This window comes from Pelecanus crispus, chromosome 2 (genome assembly GCF_030463565.1).
Source record: "Pelecanus crispus isolate bPelCri1 chromosome 2, bPelCri1.pri, whole genome shotgun sequence".
NCBI classification, from domain to species: Eukaryota; Metazoa; Chordata; class Aves; order Pelecaniformes; family Pelecanidae; genus Pelecanus; species Pelecanus crispus.
In genome coordinates this window covers 57,300,460-57,322,033 of record NC_134644.1, presented here as the reverse complement: position 1 = coordinate 57,322,033, position 21,574 = coordinate 57,300,460, and the positions used below count along the sequence as shown (strand labels likewise).

Here is a 21,574-nt window from a genome sequence, read left to right as displayed (position 1 = left end):
GATAAAATAAAACCAGAAATTTTAGCCTAGAGAGTACACTTACGCATAGCATCTTGGCCAGGCCAACTTTTCTGTATGAACCTGGGCATGCTTGCAACATGTGACGCTATAAATAAGATAGCTCCTGAAATAGCTTTTTGTTGTTAAGTTTGACATACTGTATGCATGTTTTAAGGCATAAAATATAACTGAAATGTGTTTTCAATAACGTAACTGAAATGTGTTTTCACTTCCTTGCTTTTTTTTTATTTTCTTTTCCAGGCAGAGGGTTCCAGGCTCCAGAGAGAACTGAGAGGATATTTAGCAGCCATCAAAGGTGATTTTTAAGTTTTACGTCATGTTTTCATAAAGCAAACTTTTTTAAAAAATTGAGACAAGTAGGCTTGTTTAAAGTATACAAAGACAAATACAAGTAATTCTGCTTTTGTCATTAGTACTCCACATTTTTGCTTTGGATCTGGCATAGGATCTTTGAGCCTGTTTGTAGGGGTTCCGCACCTTCGATGTCAACTCATGTGTGTACAGTCTTGCATGCACAGTTCATCCTTGGCTGTCCTTCGTGTGCAGGACTGCTGCCCAGATTCTCACATTGCATGCATTTTGAGCACCCACAAAATCTACTCATCTTGTTACTTGTCTTTGCAAATACTAGAATATGAAATACCCCATGCAAGGCAAGGGATTGCTTGACCTCCACAACTGTAACATTCCAGGTATTACTAGCTGGACGATGATTTCCTCCCTCCAAAACCACACTCCCTGCGATGACGTGATTTCTCGTGTATTTCTGCCTGCTTAATCCATTTTTTTTTAAGTTTAAAACTCAAATGTGATCTGTTTCAATACTACATTGAAAATCCAAGTAGCAGAAGCTCACTGGTCAGCGCTTAAATATCAGAGATTAAGTGAACAGCTATTTAAATCCTACTGGATATTTGTAAATCCAGCACCCTCAACTTAGCACCATACACAGAATGTTCTCTTTCTCATGCAGCTCTCTTTGGAGGAGCTGGAGGCCAGGTGCTAAGGGGAAGGGAATAAGAGTTGGCGACTGGCAGAGAGACAGTAATGGCTTCTTGAGATAAATATGCATATATGTGATAAATATATATATATGTGATAAATATATAATGTGTGTGTGTGTGTATACGTGTGTATGTTTTTAACCTGGCTCCAGTCCAGTAGGGAAAATGTTACAAACCAGTATTAACATCCCTGGAAATCACTGTGTCAATTAATAAAGCTTCAGCAGCTGTTGACAGGCAGGAAAGAAACCTCTTTTTGATGGGAATTATAAAATAGTGAGCAAAGCAGTAGCTTAATGTCTTTGACTATCTATTATTTGCTGGATGGGCTGGGCAAGGAAAATCCTGTACCAGACAAGAGGTATTTTTCCTTTTAGGGATTTGAACAATGTCTTTTGTTCTTAAAGGAAATTTCAACATTGGTCATTTTTTGGGGATCCATTGGATGCTGATTTTACATTCTTATTTTTCAGTCATCCCTTCCCCACACCCATTATCAGATGGATACTCAGAAGCAGCGTGATGAGGCTGTTTGTTGGCCAGATGGCTTTTCTGTCACGTAGGCTGACTGTTTACATGCTGCTTTGATTTCTGTGTTGGTGACAACAATCCTCCTCTCCATGTTTCATTTTCTTTCTCTCTTTCTCTCTTTCCTTTTCCTAGTACTTTGTGCATTTGTGGTCCTTTTGCTGGTTTATTGTCTAGTGGGCTACTCTTTGCACTGAGTTTTGTTTTTAACTTGGTGTGAAATTTTTCATTGTGCAACTTTTGGCTTTTTAGCCATGGTTTTCTGTTCAGCGTCTTTGTCTTGTTGCAGCCTGTGAGTCCATATTTGAAAATAATTTGGACTGACTTTCTTACTGAGAATGAAAAGTGTTTGCTAACACCTCAGTATCTTCATGTCTCAAAAAAGACCCAGTCATAAGCAGCTTGCAAAAGCCTTAAAAATGTTATTCTCCAAAGCTAGCAAGCCACCAGTGGGCATCATTGGCACATCTGTTGGCACACCTTCATGCTGTGGAGTGGGAGGACAGCCCAAGACAGTAGTCCACAAACACAGCTCTGGCTGGTGCTTCCCCAAAGCTGACAAGCTCAGCAGTGGCAAACGCCCTTCCAGGTTTTGAACGGTAGAAGCAAATCCAGTAACTGCTACAGCCTCTTTGTTGCTATTCTTTGAAGGACTGCCATTGTTAAAACATTTTGTGGTGGCTATGCACAAAACGGTGGGAACCCCTGAATTTAGCCACTGGAGTGGGATTTCTGCACCTAGGACGTGTGAGCCTCAGAGGCATGCTGTCATCAGGGGCTCATTTTGCAGGGAAAAAGGGTGGTCATATCATTGGAAAATAATGCACTTGACATCCTTGTACTCTTACAGGTATGAGAAAAGCAGTTCATTTTAAAGGGTTTCAGGAATTGGCAAGATAGCTAACTTTAACTGAAAGCATTATATGAAGCTGGTGTGTTGTGAACTCTAGTAATAAGTTTCATTTTGCTGCATGACTTTTGAGTGACTGGATATTGGAAGTTGGAAGTACAAGATCTGGGCACTATTTAAGCAAGGAATGGTCAATTGAGCCTTCTTATGACCCTCTATCCCTTCATTTTAATATATTTGACAGTTTGAGGTTTAGTATCACACATTCTTAATATAAAAGATTTTTTGCTGTATTCAGACTCCTCTGTTTGCTCAGGGGTGCTTCTTAGTCTTAGATGGATCTTGATCTTTACTGCTGGTTACTCAAGGACTCAGAGGAACCATGTCGTAAAGCTGTTGAACTTGTGAATGGTTTTTATGTGCTGTTTTATTTCACCTGCGTGATAGTTTAATGTCTGGTATGTATCAGTGGTGTTTGTACTGACGAGACTGTGTGCTATTCCCCCTAGCTATAATCATCTCACGCCTCTCTCTTCTGTCTCTTGCAGTCTCCTTGGCAACATGTGTCTGGGTTCTCTGCTTCGTGATTTACCTTTTTATGCTTTTGAGAGCTGTAGGTGACTTAAACAAGTTTATAGGTCAATTGTTAAAGAAACCCTAAATCAGCCTCCCATTCTCTACCCTGAACTCTTTGCAAGTACCAGTGAGATAGGGAGATACAGACCTGGATCTGCACGCAGGTGGCAAGGTGGCAGAGGCAAAAAGGAATCCTGCATCATGAAAAAGAAGCACCATACTTTTCATGTGGCTTAATGTAGTGACAAGTAATAACTGGTCTACAGGAAGGGAAGGGGAGGGTTTGGAGGTCTGTAAGCAGTTTTGCTGCCTAGTTATCATTCTGTGACTGACAGAACTGCACATACCCTCCAGACACACAAACCTTAGAACCAATCATGTAATTTCTTAGAAGCAATAAAACTATTCATCATCTTTCTGTAAAATTTAGCAATGAATTACGAAATTATTGAAATATGCCAGTGGAAACTCTAATGGATAACTAGCAATACCAGATACCACCGTTATGGCAGGATAGGTAATTTCCCTGGACAACCTTCCATGAAGCTCTCTTCCCCACTCAAATAATTACATATCAGGAGCCAGACCAAGGTGCCTCACTCCATCAGGAAAATGGAATTTTCTCCATAATTCAGTCTAGATTTCCCTGCCAGGGAGTAAGGAAATCGCATGGTATATGGGTCCTACAGCTGACATGGAGTCCCAGGCCAGCCTCAATCTCCATGAGAGCTTAAGTACATTGGAATTGTGATGGCAAATGGTCACCTACCCTCTGCCATCTCTAGGGCACTGTAATGGGATTGTCTCTGCACCACCACTCCCAGGATCCCTACAACCTGGGGGCCTCTAGCAGTCCTTTGGGGTTCCAGGGACAGGGGCTGTTTCCCACAGAGGGATGATTTCATGCAAGAGCCTCAAACTTCATTACTGGATTATTTAGCATCATTTTTTCCTAAGAGATTAAATTATTTTGGCATTTGTAGTTATTAAATAAGTGACCCAATTACCAAGAAGCAGCAGTACTAAATGAAACAATTCAAATTAAATATAAATGTCTAACTGTTCATCAGCAGTAAAAATTCTTTTCACATTTTGTAGTACTTTAGTGACTTGCTTTAAACAATTAATCTTTCTCAGTGATAGCAGTTAAAAACAGCAGAGAGACAGCCTGCAGTCTGTGGCTGACACTAATCCTCTTAACTTTAGTGCTGAATAATGCATAAAAGGTATCAGTGCATAAGAAATTATTCTATGTGAAAACCAGCCAAATAAAAAATCATTGGACATTGTAAGTTTATGCCCAGAGGCATGAAAAAGAATGGGAAGCCACCAGATTGGTGTTTACCTATGCACTCATTTGGAATATTGCAGTAAAGCCAATATAGCTGCAGTATTAGGGGAGTAGGACGGATGATCTTGGTCTGTGGAAATTTCAGACTGAAGCCCCTGATGGAGGAAGCCAAGTACTGTAATGTCCACTTGCCTCATGTTGCAGCTGGATTTGATTGATGTTTTTTACCGGGTTGTGGTAGAATGAAGGATTACCAGATTCTCAGAACTGAAACAATTGTAAAAGTTGGCGCAACTTTGATATGACTCAAATGTGGGATATTGTGTCTTTTACTTATTCTCTTAAGCAGATATATGCCTGAGTCCTGTAGTATTTAAAAAAGAAAGGCTGCATAGGAAAAGGCGCTCTACCCAAGCCTGGTCTGACTGAGCTGAATGCAAGCTGCAGGAGGGATTAGGGAGCAGCTGTGCTAGCGTGCCTGCCACAGGAATTTATGTGGGAGGTTTAGCACGTGGCATGCTTAAGGACAGAAGTTCAGGTATCAGAAAGGATCAAGCATGAGCTGGGATGTGCAGACCTTCCTGGTCTGTGTGTTCGCCCTGAGTGGACAGAAGCAGCCTTCTTGAGCATGGTGATACTGTGCTGGTTTTACCTTACCTCCTGAGTTGATGAATTTGCAGTGGCATTAAAGATTTTAAGTGAGTCCTGCCTTGAAAAATATGTGAAGATCATCTGTATTTTACTGTAATCTGGCATATTCTAGGCAAAAAAAAAGCTCCTTTATTCAGAAATTCTTTCTTAGCTAATGATACATCATCCTAAGCATTGACCACAAAGGAGAAAAGGAAGAAATGCGTTCTTGTGGTATACCGGAGCTGAGCTCTGCCATTAAAAAACACCCCGAAGACAATCCCTGAAGAGATAAGATAAATTATTCTGGTTTAGCCCAGCACCTTTGAATTTAAGGGTGAAAGCTTGTACCCTCTGAACACCAGGGTTTCCTTTGTACTTATTCTCTCCCTTGAACCCAAGGTCTGAGAACAGCCATCTACTTTCAGGTTTTTTCAGTATCGTTTTTCCTATCCTACCCATTCCATAGACCACCATTTTTATATTAGGAAGTGTGCATTATTGCATTTATTTTCCTATCATATCTCAAGTGTGTGACTTGAAGTGCATCATGGCATAGCTACTGACTAGGTCAAGTCTGCTCTTCTAGACATTTAAGTTTCAAGTGAATTCTCCTCTTCTACTCCTAAACATTTCTTTGTACAGAAAACAGAAATATTGATGTTATTCCTAAACTAAGCCACCGAGCAGTTAAATCTGAAGATCACGCTAGAGGTATTTTCAAGACAGCACAGATATGCTGCAGCAAACAGACTTTGGCTGGAGAAAAAATGTGTTTTTTTAAAAAAAAAGTTAACACTAGGTAAAAAAATTAGCAGTCAGTGTTGTTCAGATTTTGCAAAGAAGTTGAAATAAAGCTGTCATTTTAAAATTACTGATTATGAACTGACTCTTAGCATGTTAAGCGAGATCAGTTTTGTTTTCACTGGATTCGGACCTGTATTCAACATCTAATACATTTGTGCTCCATTAAAATGGAAAGGCAAACTCCGGTGCCTTCACTGAGGGCAGTAGTTTATTCACTGGGGTCAAACTGATCTCACTGAAGATAGATTTAGGCTGTTTCTTGTAATATCATTGAAGCTACTTTACATTTAAGCCAGCTCCTCTGTGCATTACAGAGTGATAACCATCAATAGTCCCCGTTCTTGTTTCATCTGTGGTAGCAAGAGCTCCAAAGGTGACTGATGCAGTTTGGCTCAGTCCTCTTCTCTGTAGACACCACCCTGCTGCAAGTGTAAATAAGTGCTGGGCTCCACATATTCTAAACCTACTGGGTGAGCATACAAGATAATCATTCTTCATAAAACCAGGTCTGTTACAGCACTCTCCCCAGGTTCAGACATTTCTTTTCCCTAGACTTGTGGACACTGCCTCAGCTCTTGCCAGTCCTTTGCTTCATTATTTGCATACCTTTAGGTCACCATCATTATTGTGGGCACAAGAATAACAAGTTTCTTTTTCTTAACCACTCACTTTACATGTGAAAGCTCCCACGACTTAAATATCTTTGAAAACAAGGAAACTGAGAAATCCTGAGATATGTTTTGCCTGTGTGCGACCTCCCCCGTTCTTTGGTTAGCACAAATCCATTCTAGCTTTTCTCCTAAGTCCACTTTTATAGCCAGCAATCCCCATAATTCTCTACTATTATAACCGTGCCACCCTGGAGATGCCTCCTCTTCCACACAGGTGGGCATGGTACTCATTATGGACAAGGTAGGAAACTGTTCTGTAGGGTGCAAGAGCTGAGAATAACCAAAGGCAGGTTTCTATTTGATCGCCTTCTCAGTGATAGTCTTTCAGTTAGGTATTAAATGTCTTTAGTGGGCAGGACTACCCTCTGAGATGTTATTAATGTTCAGATATGTTTAGCTCAGAATAGAAAATGGAATCCCTAATCTGATAGAAACTTTTTTCCTGCATATAAATATGGGTTAATCCTTCTGTGAGGGACATTTCTTGTTAACCTGGGGGAGCTGGATGAAAATAAACGTTTTGTTTCAGCTCTTGAAAACAATATTCTAAACATGCCAGAGGGAATCGTATAGTGGGTACATGTGGGTCAAAATAAAGATATTTAGCAACTGTTTCTTGTAGTTTGCAGTTATATGTTCCTCTGTCTAATTACAGGGATGCAGGATGCCTCAAAGAAGCTTACAGAGTCTCTTCATGAAGTGTATGAGCCAGATTGGTACGGACGAGAAGATGTGAAAATGATCGGAGAGGTAAGATGTGCGGCAAGAGGAAAAAGGTATTTTGGCTGCAAATGGATTAATCTGAGCTGTTGAGGAGAAGTGTACATCTGAAATTTCCCTTAATTCTTTGTTGCCTGTTAAATCCTGTTTTCTGAGCATAGAAATTATTGGTCTTGTGAAATGCACCTTCTGCTGACCAGGTGCCACATTTGCAATGTCTATTTTATGAACTAGCTGATGTAAGCTCCCACTGAGGTCAGCGTCAGTGTGAGCAGAATTCATCCTGATAGCAACTGATTGACAAGTGTGTACAAGTATCTCACATGCAGTTTTACAGTTGGGATTCTCAATTTAATTGAATGTTGAAAATTATCAAATCTGCTTATCCTTGTGTGCTATATAACAACTGTTGAGCCAGTGGCACTAAACAGGATATCCTAAACAGGATATCTGATGGGGTACTTGTCTCTTTCTGACAAGAATCTGGAATTTCGGGGCAAATTAGGCTGCAGGGAACTATTCATTTTAGCCTTTTTAGCTTCCTCCAGTGATTAGAGAAGAATAGGCTTTTCTCGAGGACACTGCAGGACTTTGACTTGAGGTGCTATGAATTGCCTGCTTAAAGAGCCTTATTTCTGGGGGAAGTCTGTCAGCAAATGTGCTGGTGGTGCAAACTGTTATCAGTGCAGCTTTTAACCACCTGGCATTCAGTTTGCAAGACCTCCTGGATAATAAAACTAACAAGAAACTGGAAGACAGAGCAGTCTTCCCAAATCTGTGTAATGATTGCTTTTCTTCTCTATGGCTGCCTTCCTCTACCCTTCCCTGCTTCATTTTAAAAGCCCCCAACTTCCAAACTGTATAAGTTAAGATACCATACCATTTATATTGTTTTAGGTTAAACAGCTGGAAGATCTCCTGCTGCATCTCGTTGTAGCACCTCATCTTGTATCTGTAGAGTATTAGATTTTACACTTGGAAATTTGTAATTGTGTGTGAAAGGACCAAAATTTGGCTCTTAATCTCTGTCAGATATAGGGATAAATGTTAGATATGTCTTTGTAATAAGGGACTCGTGGGCAACATTATGAAATCTCTGCTCTTTTTCCCTATATAATCACAAATGTAGATTTATGCATCCCTCAACACAGAGTAAAAAAGAATGATATATTTGTGCAGTCCAGGATATAAATGATCGTTCCAAAAGGGATCCACCTATATGACCTTATTCTGTATGGTAGGAAAGATGATGACTTAAAGACCTCTTCAGCAATGTTTTTTGAGCCCATTAGCTTTCAGAAAACCTCCATGATTTTAATTTGCCCAAAACATGTATCAGCAAGATACAAAGGCAAATGCACAAGACTGGCAGTTGCAATGCTGTGCTGCTCTGCAGACCTCTGTGATTAAATATTGTGTTAATAAATGAGGTATTTCTTTTAAGCATGAGTAATAGATTATAATAATTCATTAGGGACTCTGTTAGGGTAGGAAATGAATGAACTGAATGCTGGCATCACACAGCATTTATAATATGCCCTATAGTAGCTCATGATAGTATAAACACTTAGGGAATAGCTTTCCGGACTTCCCGGTGAGGGTAACAGGCCTGCAAAGCAGTGCTTGCCCCCTTTAGCTTCCCTCGCATCAAAGAAGGGAGTTCAGTGATTTTTGAAATGTGCAAAGAAAAGGGGAATCAGGATGTTTAACACATGCTAATGACTCATTCAGTTGAGAACCTGGGACCTTGAGCGCTGTATTTCTATGTAACAGGATTTGCTTCTGGCTAGGAATATCACCCTGCTCCCCATGGGGCCCTTGTCACATCAGCATCATTAATATGTTCTTAAAAAATGGAAAACTTCAAGGGGTGTCCCCAGAGCTGCTAAGGGAACTGGGAAAAAGCACTGCAGCTCCTGGGGCAGGGTGGATTTTGTTTATTTTGCCTGCTGATGTTGGCATGTTTCATATCTGGCATCCCAGTTCTCTAGCAGTGTGAGGCAGAGTTCTTGTCTGCACATCGGCCATTTCATCAAGTGTACCTTAATGGCACAAAAAGTATGGGATGGAAAGACCTTTCTTAGGGTCGGTCTCCACAGTTTTTATTTTAAAAATGACCAAGCAGAGCTAAGCTTACAAATCCTTGTAATTGATGGGAAACCTGCTTTACTTTTTCCTTTATTTTATTCACTCTTCTATTTTTAGTTTTACTTCTTTTCTCTGTAAGGAAGGTTCATCATCAGTGAACATACTTAGGCCTAAGAACTAGGGCAGCTTCAGATTCTGCACTGTTGACCCTCAGGGACCTGAAACCCTGAGGAAGACCTTGAATCCGTGATATCCTTATTTTCACATAGCAGGTACTTTTTGAAAGAATGAAAACACAAACTAGTTATTAAGCTAAATCTTCTTTTGTTGTGAATTAAAACTTGCAATGTTAAGGTATACCTTTTCATTTACCTTATAAGTGCACTCTAATTTCTTGCCATGAAGAACATTTTAAAACTTCAGAGAGATTAATCTTTACCAATTACCTTTCTACTTCTCCTAGGTTTGGAGTGGAATTAAAATATTAAGAGCATTTTTCTCTTTTCTACTTTTACAGAAATGTGATGAACTTTGGGAAGACTTCCATCAAAAACTGGTGGATGGGTCGTTGTTGACCTTGGATACATATCTAGGGCAATTTCCTGATATCAAAGTACAGTAATGATTTCCTATAAAGTACAATTTGTAAAATTACTTTTGAGTCATCAGATAAATAGAAAATGAGATTACAAGCAAAGAAAAATAAAAAAGGGGGGGAGGTGGAAGTCATTCTTTTCTGCAATGTAAAAGATGTTGGTCTGTAAGTAAATCTCTGACATCAGGCTGCACTGATTTTCCAAGTGAACAAAAATACTTTTCATGCAGTAGTACTTGGAAGTAAATTCGCCTTTGCAGATAAAACTTCTATGTTTTATTTATTTATTTATTTATTTATTTATTCTATTTATTTGGTATACGATAATTCTCACTGAATTCGACAGGGACACATTAAGCTCTTCAGCTGTTAAAATGCCAGACAAATTACAACATGAAAAGAGGCCTTTTGTTATTGGCTAGATGCACCTGTGGGTATCCAAGTATCTTTCTCTTAAGTAAGCCATGGTTTCTGTCTTTTAATTAGTTATAAAAAGATTTTGTAATACATGTCAGGAGAGACTGTTATGCAGATTCTGGCCTCTCCCAAATGCCCATCCAGTGTACAGTCCAGGGAGATGGTTGCTAAATGAAATGTGTGGGAATAAAGAATCATTACAGGTGAGAGGTAGATACTTTTATATTTGAATGTGACGTTATGGACATAGCTGGAAACTCTTTGTGATGGTTTGTAATTGAGTAGGTATCATGCAGTCATCCCCTTTGTCATTTATATCAGGGACTAACAGAAAAATAATAAAAAAATCCCAACGTCACTGATGTTCAGTCTCAAACTTGCTTGTAAATCAGACTGCACTTATGCTCTCTTAGCATCTGGAATTTACATATAATATATAGCTTTGTAAAGTCAGTATATATCAAAGGATGTTTGTTTTGTTTTAGAAGAATTATGGCAGGTAAATTAGAATTCCTATTGTATGTTTAACTCCAGTTATTTTAGTTATGTGTCAGAGCAACTATACTGAGAAGTATATTTTAAGGATTTTTCCAACTCTAGAAAAAATTACGTTAATTATTTATTAAATTTGCACACTATATATAAGGGAAAAAGATGCTGTTACCATGAGTTTAACAGGTCCACTTATTCTGGAGAATGAGACAAGACTTGCATAACATTGATATCTCAATTCTAAGGCCTGTAAGCCCTACATCCACAAAAATCCTTCCAAACCATCTGTAAATGGATTCCTTATTTAAAATAAGGTGATTAGTTTGTCCTTTTTACCATGTCCATGTTCCTGCATGATATAGTAATTCAGATATGAACAGCAGATAAGGGAGAATAAAAATATGTCAAAAACTTAAATGACAACATAGGTAAAATAGCTTTTAAAAAAGTGCTATTTGTGCTGACTTTCATTTCTACCCCTGTACAGACTCGCATTGCAAAACGAAGCAGAAAGTTAGTGGACTACGACAGTGCAAGGCATCATCTAGAAGCCCTGCAGAGCTCAAAAAGAAAAGACGAAGGCAGAATTACCAAGGTAGCACAATTGGAAGGATGCTGGCAGAAGACTTTAGGGAGCTTGGGTGGCATTTGTTTCTGTGCAGAGACAGAGCACAAAGTTTCGTTTCTTTTTCCTCTCTCAAAAATGGAAATAATGATATCCTTAAGCATAAACGTGTATTGAGTCTGTTGGTGCATGTGGAAGGCATGCTCAGCCTCTTTTAGGAATAAGTCCTGTTTGAGCCCTAACTTTCTCTCATGATAAAAATGAGGGGACAGGAAGTCCTGTGTTGGCCTGCATGGTGTGAGACTTTCTTAACAAAAATGGTAAAAGACCCACAAAAAAACCCCACAAAACCGATTTTGGCAGGTTTTGTTATGTCATAGGGATTGCAGAAGTCACCCTGTTTCATTTTTTTTTAGGCAGAAGAAGAATTTCAAAAAGCGCAGAAGGTGTTTGAAGAGTTTAACACTGATTTACAAGAAGAGTTGCCATCTCTGTGGTCACGGTAAGCCTAGGCAGATATTGTCTGGAAGGCCAAAAGGAGGAGTAAGGAAAGGGAACCAGGGGATTTTATTGAGTCCATAGAAAACGGTTTGATGGCTCCTTGAAGTTCCCATCCGTTATCTTTTTGAAATAATAAAAAGGAAAATGTCTGCAAATAATCCAAAATTATACTTGCTGTAAGTGCATTTATGCTTATTTCTTTCAGTGTATCTTGGCACTTAAGATTTGTTATCATATCTACATTCTGAGGTGCAAAAAGGTCTCCATTTTATGGGTAAAGAACTGTGTCAGAGCACAGAATGGCAGATCGTGACTACAACCCACTGCTTCCATAACCTTTCTCAGATACCTTGGTGGTGGATACTTGATCCTTTCAAGAAAAAGAAAGCCATTTGTTAATAAAAAGGATCAGATGTTTCCATTGTCAGAAGTAACTGTACAGAGCAGCCACATGCTTTTCTAGATTTGCAACCTTACAAATGTATAAAGATTTTATGGCAATTGTTGTTTCCAAGTTCCTGTAAGGTACTACCAAAGCAGTAGAAGAAGGGAAAAACAACAATATAACTACATCAGAATACACATTTCATAGTTTTGCACTATGTCTGGGATGTAAAAGCATTTGATGGCATAGATCATTCATTTGAGATGTTTAATCATGAGTAGTGTTTATACAGAAAATGGAGACAAAATGAATGGGAGAACAAAGGCAGTAGAAAAATAAGCATCTCATTAGTGTGCTATATTCTTTAACAAATGACAGTCTGGAGTGGAAATGTATTGTGAGTCACTGGAGTATCCTTTGTCTTCTCTGCCTTCTAAATTAATTCCTGTTAAATTTCAGATCAATAGAGGGTTTTCCTGCTGTGTTTCTGCCTATTTTGTTTGAAAAGCTTCTTAGCATTTCAAGATATTTATTTATGGGCTTACTAAAAGTAAAACTGCATATGAATGATTTAGAGTAAGGGCCCTTTTATTTCAGTATGTGTGTTGGCCACTAGCTAGTCTCAGGGAAAGGTAGAATTTAGTTTGAGCAATAGGCATAACGGAGAAAGCAATTGCATTCAGAGTCCTCCTTTTTTAGTTATTACAATTCTTCATGAAGAAAATAATCCATTGAGTTGACATTTTGCAGGCTTATTCTTATGCTAAAGATTATTTTTGTTAATAAAAGTTTGGAGAACTTGCATGTGAAAGTTTTAAATAGGAAAAATTCAAAACCTAAGAAGACACCTTCTATTTTTGAAGTGTACCAGAAGTATGTAATCACTCACCCCAACCAAGCAGATTTTTGACTGCATGCGCAAAAATGTCTAGTCTATATTAGAAATTATTTTCTCTTACATACATATGCATGTATTTCAGGGCTGATTTCTTTAAGGAGGGCTGAGCATGGGACACCTACCCCCAGGCCATATGGAGCTGTGTACCTTAAAGATGCCTCCAGACGCACCTGTGACACCTAGGTGCCGCGATAGCAGCTAGGGCGCAGGCACTCACAATGCCAGGGTGGTACCTCTCTCCTTCCAGTCAATGGTTGCCTGCTGTGCGGTGGGAGAGGCTGCCCAGAGCACCTTGCCTTCCGTGTGCTTGTGCCGCACTCCTGCCAATCATTTTCCAATCTTCCTCTTCTCTAAAACAAGCTGAAGCCCCCCACTGTGGAGTAGTCTCAACTTGGTTCATTCTGTGCAGTGTGAAATATGATGGTTCTTAACACAAACAGAAATAATCATGAACAAACTAGTCTGAAATTTTGACATTTGATCCAATTATTTGCTTTGCTGAGAATAATAGTCAAGAATGTTGCTTGTAGTCTGGAAAAAAATTAATTAATTTGCCTTTGTGGCCCTCTCACCACTATCTTTTATTCTTTTTTTCCTTTCTTTGTGCCATCCTCTGCAGACGAGTTGGCTTCTATGTGAACACCTTCAAAAATGTATCCAGCCTTGAAGCCAAGTTTCACAAGGAAATAGCATTAGTGAGTAAAAATTAATATCAATATAATGGATTATGTGATATGCATAACAGCAAGCAAATGTCTTGTAATGCAGCAGTGAAAATCTAGCAGAGGCACGTATTAGAATTTGCCCTAGATCCAGTTTTGTAGTATAACCTTTGTATTCGTTTCTACTTGCCATTTTTGTACTCTCCTTAAGGAACGAGCAGCCTGTGCAATTTTGGATTACAGTGCGTTATCAATTGTAGCACTAAATTCACTTTCTATTTTGATAACTTCTCCATTCTTTTTAGCATACGGTTGCCTTCAGTATTTTTTCCATGTCCAATTGCTAAGCGTCTCATTGCTTTAATCAGTACAAGAAAAACACGTCAAGTATTCCCTTCAAGACTGCTATATACATTGTCAGCAATGCAACATTATATCTGTGACTGTTAGGCAAATCGAGCAGTTTCAGTGAGGATCTCTTGAATGTACCTTGCTAAGTGGTAGTGTGTTATCTATAGTAACCTACTAATAGGAACCAAAATTGTTTGGAAAACTCGCTTGACTAAAGTCCCACATAAATTGGGATTAGGTTTTTGAGGGGAAAATGTGAATCTTCGCGGCTACCCATGTTGCTTTAAACTTTAGGCCACCTCCTTCATCAGGCAGCAGTCAGTCACACTTATAAGCTTGTTCTCTGAAAACCAGCTTATGTTTTTGTAGAACTGCTGTTGTCTTTGATTCTACAGATTTTGATAGGTTTCCACTTAGGCTTTTGATATATGTGGCACTGAGTGTTTCTGGAATTTGCCATTTTAAAGTTATCAGATTATATATTATCAGGTTATCAGTTATCAGACCAGATTTATCACCTGTGTTTTTAATCATGACTATAGTGCTTCATATAAACTCAGGCAAGTGTTTTGTTTTCTCAGCTATGTCATAAACTATATGAAGTGATGACGAAGCTGGGAGACCAGCATGCAGACAAGGCCTTCACCATTCAAGGGGCACCAAGGTGAATTTACTGCTTTTTTAATGAACTGCATTGCAGTAGGCTTTGTGGGTTTCAGCATATGTAGTAATCACCTACACCATGTGTAGTGATTGCTACACAACAGGGTCACTGCGTCTGTTCGTTCAGGATGGTAGATGAAGGTGCCTTGGATGAAGTTCTTCTCAACATGAGTAAAGGTGCAAAACTTCCTGCGTCACCCACTTATTTTTCCTTTCAAAAAAAAGAATATGGGCCAGATTCTCAGCTGTTGCAATTTAGCCTAGTTCATTGTAGACTGTTACACCAATTTGCACCAGCTAAGTATATAGCTCATTTATTCTTAGGTGCTTAGTTTACAGCAATGTTGCTAACTCTCATAATTTTTTTAAAGCCTTGAAATATTTAGATTTGTTTTTAGCTCCTAAAGGCATATGATTAGGTGGGAATCCCAACCTTTGTAAGTCAGCCTTTATCTCTTCTGCTCATGGGGAAAAGTCAAGAAATGTGATCTGGGAATGCATCGTAAAAGCTGAAAAGCTGAAGTAAAAAGAATGTCACAAAATACCCTATTTTAATGACTTTGAAGAGAAATCTTGTCTTAAAATAAAAACAAAAGCAAAAAAAGTTTAAAATCAGATGGTGCTTTCTAAGGTCAGTGGATGTCAGTGCGATATTTCTGATTTTTTACTTGCAACAAAGGTAGCTTTTCTGCCATAATTTAATCTCTCAGTACTGTAATAGTGATAGGCAGAAGAGGTTGAAATTATAAAACAGTGAGACTTATCAAAACAGAATGATATTTAGAGTGAATACATAAATCCTGAATTTTCAGCCAATCCCAGCTCATCAGGAGTGGTCAGAACAATGTTATAGCTACTGTTAATTTGCCCTCAAACTGGACTCAGATTAGCAACAATTAAGACTGACCAAACAACATAGCATCTGCCTCAAACATATGGCTGATATTTCTGCATTTGTTTTGATCTCACTTTGGAAGAACAAAGAATGAAATATTCAACCTTCTGACCTAATGCAAAAGTCAGGACTAAGTTATTAAGAATGTGTCCAAAATTTTTGTTTTGGATTAGTTCAGTGTTAATCCATGCTCATATATACTTACACGCTGCCCCCAGAGCTGTTAGCTCATGCATCACCACTTCCAGCCCCTTTAGGATGGACTCACTAGCTGGACTACGTTTCCATAAAGGATTTGTAAAATACTATGATGGGGTGAAAAATAATGTAGTGTTGGAAAACTTCAAGCAGTTTTTGTAATAAACAGGTATTTTGTCCACCAGTGTCTCCTAGACCATGTCCAGCATGCACATGCTCGTTCCCACTGAATTACTTGTTCCATCAACAAGAGAAAAGAATAATTATTATTGCTGCGCATGAGTAGACATAGGTTAATATGGTGTGATGATCTTATTTTAAAAATGCTTTTTAAAAATACATTTTTCTTTTTTAGTTACCACGTTACTCTGTTTTGCTGTACTGTTCACAGAATATTGTGCGAAAATCTGGATAGATTTTTACTTCCATTATTAGTTATGATACTCTAAAAGACTACTCAGGAGTGGGTCTTTGTTAGATAAAACAGCTTTCCTTTTTAGATGCATGAGAAATAGATACTAGACAAGTACAGTACCTAATCTTTCTTTTAAAGAACAGTATAGAAAGAAACATCTTAAAAACTTTTATGCTACTGAATATTCTATCCTGAAGGCAAATATTGTACCTGGGAAAGAAATTTCTTAATAACTGCTTGTGTTTTCTTTTTTAATATTTCCACAGAAAGAGGTGGTGAGTGTGAGCTAAGTCTGTCCTTTCCAAAGGACGAATTTTTCTTGTGTTAGCATTAGGAACATGTTTACGGTGTGGTCTCCTCAATCAGGTAGCGCTTCTGTTCTCCCTGAAGATGTGTAGGAGTCGCTCTTCTCTTACCGAGTACTGTGGTCGTTGAGTGCTGTAGTTTATAGCCTCCCTGAGTTGTAAGCTTTCAGCATTTCTAGGTAGCTGAATATGTCTCAGTGTTTGCACGAGGTCCTTTCATGGGTCCTTTCTCAGGACTTCATCAGATCTTTTCTTAGTATCAGCAGAGCTCTGTTGAAGTTACTTGACTACTGTTTGTTTATAGTCGTGTTGAGTTGTCCCTCTAAATAGTGATATCCTTATAATAATCTTGGCTGTATTTTGTTTCATTGGAACCTTTCTGAAGTTGCTGAGCTTTTAAAATTATTTGCATTATTCATTGTTATGCCTTCCTCTGGGATTTTTATCTTTAGAGCCTTTTATTCTGAGAACTGTGTGAAATGAAAACAATAATTTTATGATAGTTATAAACTTACACATGAAACATTATTTCAAATACAGAATCTGAAAAAATGCAGGTACTCTGTTTCCCTCAAGTTATAATGATCAGGTAAACAGATGTTCCAAAAATCAAGATCACTCAAAAATAAAACTTCCTTTGATGCTATGTATCGCTGAATTTTAATTTAATTGAGTTGCGGTTTTGGTTTTAGTCATTATATAATGGCTCAGTTCGTCTTCAGTGCGTACTGCGTTTTGTGGTCACTGGTATTACAGCAGAGATGCAGTTCAACAATTGCATCAAACTGTCAAGGTAGTAAGTCAAGCATGATATGTATTATCCTCGCCATTGCTTTGTTTCTGCCTAGTGATTCAGGTCCACTCCGCATTGCAAAAACACCGTCACCGCCAGAGGAGGTCTCTCCCCTGCCTAGCCCTACTGCTAGTCCCAATCATATGCTGGCACCAGCATCTCCGGCTCCAGCCCGGCCTAAGTCACCCACACAGGTAAGTAGAAACCTAACAGGAGAAACTGGGCTGTTGTGCAGTAAAAGATGCTGAGATGATGTATATGGTGGATTTTTCATCTAGGCTGTGACTGAGAAATGACAGGGAGGCCACTGGCTCTGTTGCACTCTGTTCTGTTCATAGGTTGTTCATTCCTGTGTCACAAGCATGGGTGGAAAGCTGTTTTTACATAAGGGGGAATGAAGAAAATTTAAGGTGCCCAGTGAACTGGGGGGACTTGTGACAAAGCAAAACACTTCTTAAAAGGTTGCATAGTCTCTAAGGTCCCATATCCGAGCAGTGATAGTTTGAAAAACCTATTTCTAAAACCTCCTCGTGAATTTCAGTACGTTATATATTTCTGTTCTTCAATTCATCCTCAAATTTATGGTTACCCTGGAAAAAAATTAGCCAGTGAGTATCACCAGTCTGGCCAACCTCTAAAACAGTAAATAGTAGAGCTAGCTTAAATAATGCTATGATAATTACTGATAATTAAAGGCTTATTGGTTGTTATTAACACTGGATTGAGAAGTTTGACACTGTTGAAGTCACTGGAGGCATTTCTATTCTCACCAGTATTGGTGAAATAAGAATCCGTTTCATGCATCAGTTTCATCTGTAGCATAAGAGTTGTATGTGATACTTTGAACATACCAAAGACTTGTGTTGATGTTACTGATATTTTCAGAATTGGGATGGCTTCTGTGCTGATTGCTCTTTCTATGGTGGGAGAGTATCGGAAGAAATTTAATTTTGCATTTAGTTACATATGAGCACAGTTGTTTTCTCTGGTCTCCCAAAATGTGACACCTCACTGCCTGAATATTCATCTGGTAGGACTAAACTGTCTTACTGGTGCCAGTGGTGTTATGTCACTATACTACCTGAGGATTTTTTTGTGGATTTTTTTCCTTGGTATTTTGAAATATTTTAAAATTATCCAGTAGTATTTGGTGTTATTCCAAGCAATTAGTTTGTCATAGTTATGTGAATCTCTGGAGAGCCGGGGGAATTAGTAACCTAAGCACCTTTGAGGTGCTGTGGTTCCCAGAGATGATACGGTTTTAGCATTAAGTAGGCTTTAAAGGTAGCAAGAGGTGGGCAAGGGCAAAATCCCAAAGCTAAACAGGAATGAACTTAAGAAGCCAAAAAGCTGCAGAGGCCTGGTTCTGTGCGGCATTACCTTTCCAACTATGGGCTGCATAGGAGATGAAGCGCCTAGCAATGTGTGCCTGTCTCAGCAGAAAAAAGTGAGCCAAGGAATGCTTTTGTATGAAATATTAAACCTTGAGTTGGAATGAGTTTGAAACGTAGAGTTCTTCTGCTTTTCCTGCAATGTTTATTTCAAGGCATTTGGTGGTGAACAACCAAACAGTTCCTTTCAACCCATGGCTTATTCCCACATTTAAGATGAAGCAGCAGAGATAAAAACCTAACACAAATTGTTTAGGCCTAGCTTAAAGCTCGCTCTTTTATCCCTGAACTAGTCTGTGACATTTTTTGCTGTCTGCCTAGCTGAGGAAAGGTCCGCCAGTCCCACCACTGCCTAAGCTCACACCCACGAAGGAGTTGCAACAGGAGAACATCATTAACTTCTTTGATGACAACTTTGTCCCAGAAATCAATGTGACGACCCCATCACAGGTAAGCTTTAGAGGATGGTGTATGGGTCCAACTTTGCAATCACCCTAAGTTCTCCAAGATAGTGGCCTTGAGGCTGATCTCTGTGGGGAGGGAGAGGAAGGTGCAGGTGGAAGGCAGAGGCACAATTACTGGTTTATGTTATCTTGAAAGGATCACTCACACAGTGTTCTATCTTTGAATAGGCCACACATAATCACACAAAAGGGCTAACATTGCTAACATATTGAGAAAAGTTAGAGATTTCCTGAGAGGCCTGGCTAAAAATACTGTGAAGCAGCCGTGTTTGAGATTTAATTGCTCCCAGGTTGCATTACAGGCTAAGAGTTCATCTAAGATGTTTTTTTCTAATCCTAAGCATCTCAGGTGGCACTTCACAGTGATCCTTCATTATTTCTGTTTCTTCCATCAAAATAATAAAAAGTATTCCTTTTTTCTTTTGAGTGATTTAAAAAAAATGGAACTTGGGTGTTGTAATCAACTTTTTGCAGGTATAAAAGGCTGCTCCAGCTAGATTATTCATTCACTTGGTTTTGACTCATAAAAACATTACTTAAACAGCAGAGAAGGGATCAACAATACTTTTGTCTCATTATTATGAAATGATGAAATTTTTAAAAATTGCATATAACAAACAGAAAAGCCAGAGTTGTGTAAAGTAAGTCTGTATAATCTGTATTCAGTTATTCAGCTTTTATGCAGTTATGGTAACTGCTGGTTGTTCAACAATGGACCCTTTCTATTATGGTAATTGCAACTCTGAAATCTGAGCCTGTGTCTGGTAGACTGGGGAGAAATATGCAGATCTGAAGCTTATGCAGAATGTTTATGAATTTTTGTTTTCATGTGAATTATTGTTTTTGTACTAATTCATTTGACAACATAGGAGAATGTAGGCATAGCAATGAAAACCAAAATTATTTTCAAGAATTTGAATGTGTGATGTTTTGTTTTCTTGTGGAGGGGAGAAAAAGGCATTGCCGTCCATAGGGTTCTATTTGGAAGAGAAAAGCGTTATTTATAGTTAAGTCCCCATGCAATTAAAGCATTAATGGCAGCTGCCAGTATGCAGCCGCTGCTGGGTCCTTCTGCTGAAGGGAAATTGCAGGTCTGTTGCGTCAGTGTACCCTGACTTCATGGGAGTTACCACTCTGGCAGCATAAGCCTTGGCATCAGTGGTAAGAGTCGGTGTAACCTGTGCTAGACATGGCCCCCTGCATTAAATGCTGTATCCACCTCACCTTCACCTGTCAGGCCAGCCAGGGAAGCTGAAATGGAACCGGTTTGCTTTTCCATTAAGAGCTGACACTGGAATGGGCCTTTAAATGAGTGTAAGTCACATTTCCAGAATCTTTACATCCTTTCTATGAGAGATTGGTATAAAGATGGAGTGGCATAATAAAGGTGAGGCGTGCTCCTGAGAATTGAAATCTTGCCCTTTTCTCTTAAGGAAAAATTGATCTCCCTTAGTGACTGATTTATGTCCCTCCCTTCCCCACAGTCAATGACCTGGGAATGACCCAAGCTATTCCCTGGCCACCTTCTCATGAATCATCTGCACTTCTCCCTCCACAAAACCCACCCCCATCACTAAAGCATCCTTACTGTGTCTGAGATCTCTTGGCATACAGGCATACCCAAATCATGTGATGTATAGGTTTTATATCCTTCTGTAAGAGAACCAGTTATTGAAAATATACTGCATGAAATCCACAGGAAACATAGACTTATTCCTCTTGGTGCTTATGGCACCTCCTGTACCCCCAGAGCCCTTGTTGGGCGGTATGGAGGAAGCTATTGAGCCTGCAGAGCCCTCTAATGGTGCAGGACTTCCCAAAGGACCACCTAGTGTCCCTGGTACCATGATCACGCAGAGGCACAAAACCAACAGGCTGATGAATAGAGCTTTGCTGCTTTAATCCCATGTTTCAGAGAGGATTACGAACAGGCCAAACACTTTCCTCCTCTGGAACACAAATAGCCTATAATTGTTGTTCATCTGTCTTTACCAAGCCGTACTAATGTATTTGGTGTTGTGCAAGATGCTGACAGTTCTGCTTGATGCTGTTGAATATTTTGGCCCTGATTCAACAAGCAGCTCACACTTCCAGTTTATTCATTGTCAAGAATGGATTTAATTACTGTTAAGTAAAAGACAGAGGTGAGAAGATGTGATATCTGGGTGACTGGGTGAAAGGATCATTTAGAAATGTGAGTTCCTTGCTTTACTACTTGTTTTCTTCACATCACATTGCTCCCTAGTGTCCAGTTACTAGTTTGGATGTTGTAGGCCTTTATAATATGCCCCTCCAGGTACTTAACGTGTCTGAGTGTGTCCGACAGCTCTGAAGTGAACAACCTATATCGCCTAGGGCTATTTTAAGGCTTGTACAGACTGCATGCAGAGATAGGGTG

General features: G+C 39.1%; 1 protein-coding gene across 1 annotated transcript in view; it reads left to right on the top strand.

Moving 5' to 3' along the window:
* AMPH (amphiphysin) overlaps positions 1 to 21,574 on the top strand; it is a 123,009-nt gene that overhangs the window by 70,022 nt on the left and 31,413 nt on the right. Inside the window, exons 3-11 of the mRNA XM_075705120.1 lie at positions 262 to 316; positions 7,034 to 7,128; positions 9,704 to 9,799; positions 11,178 to 11,285; positions 11,672 to 11,757; positions 13,659 to 13,734; positions 14,634 to 14,716; positions 17,377 to 17,515; positions 19,034 to 19,162. Coding sequence (XP_075561235.1) covers positions 262 to 316; positions 7,034 to 7,128; positions 9,704 to 9,799; positions 11,178 to 11,285; positions 11,672 to 11,757; positions 13,659 to 13,734; positions 14,634 to 14,716; positions 17,377 to 17,515; positions 19,034 to 19,162 — 867 coding nt within the window. The remainder of the gene's footprint in view (positions 1 to 261; positions 317 to 7,033; positions 7,129 to 9,703; positions 9,800 to 11,177; positions 11,286 to 11,671; positions 11,758 to 13,658; positions 13,735 to 14,633; positions 14,717 to 17,376; positions 17,516 to 19,033; positions 19,163 to 21,574) is intronic.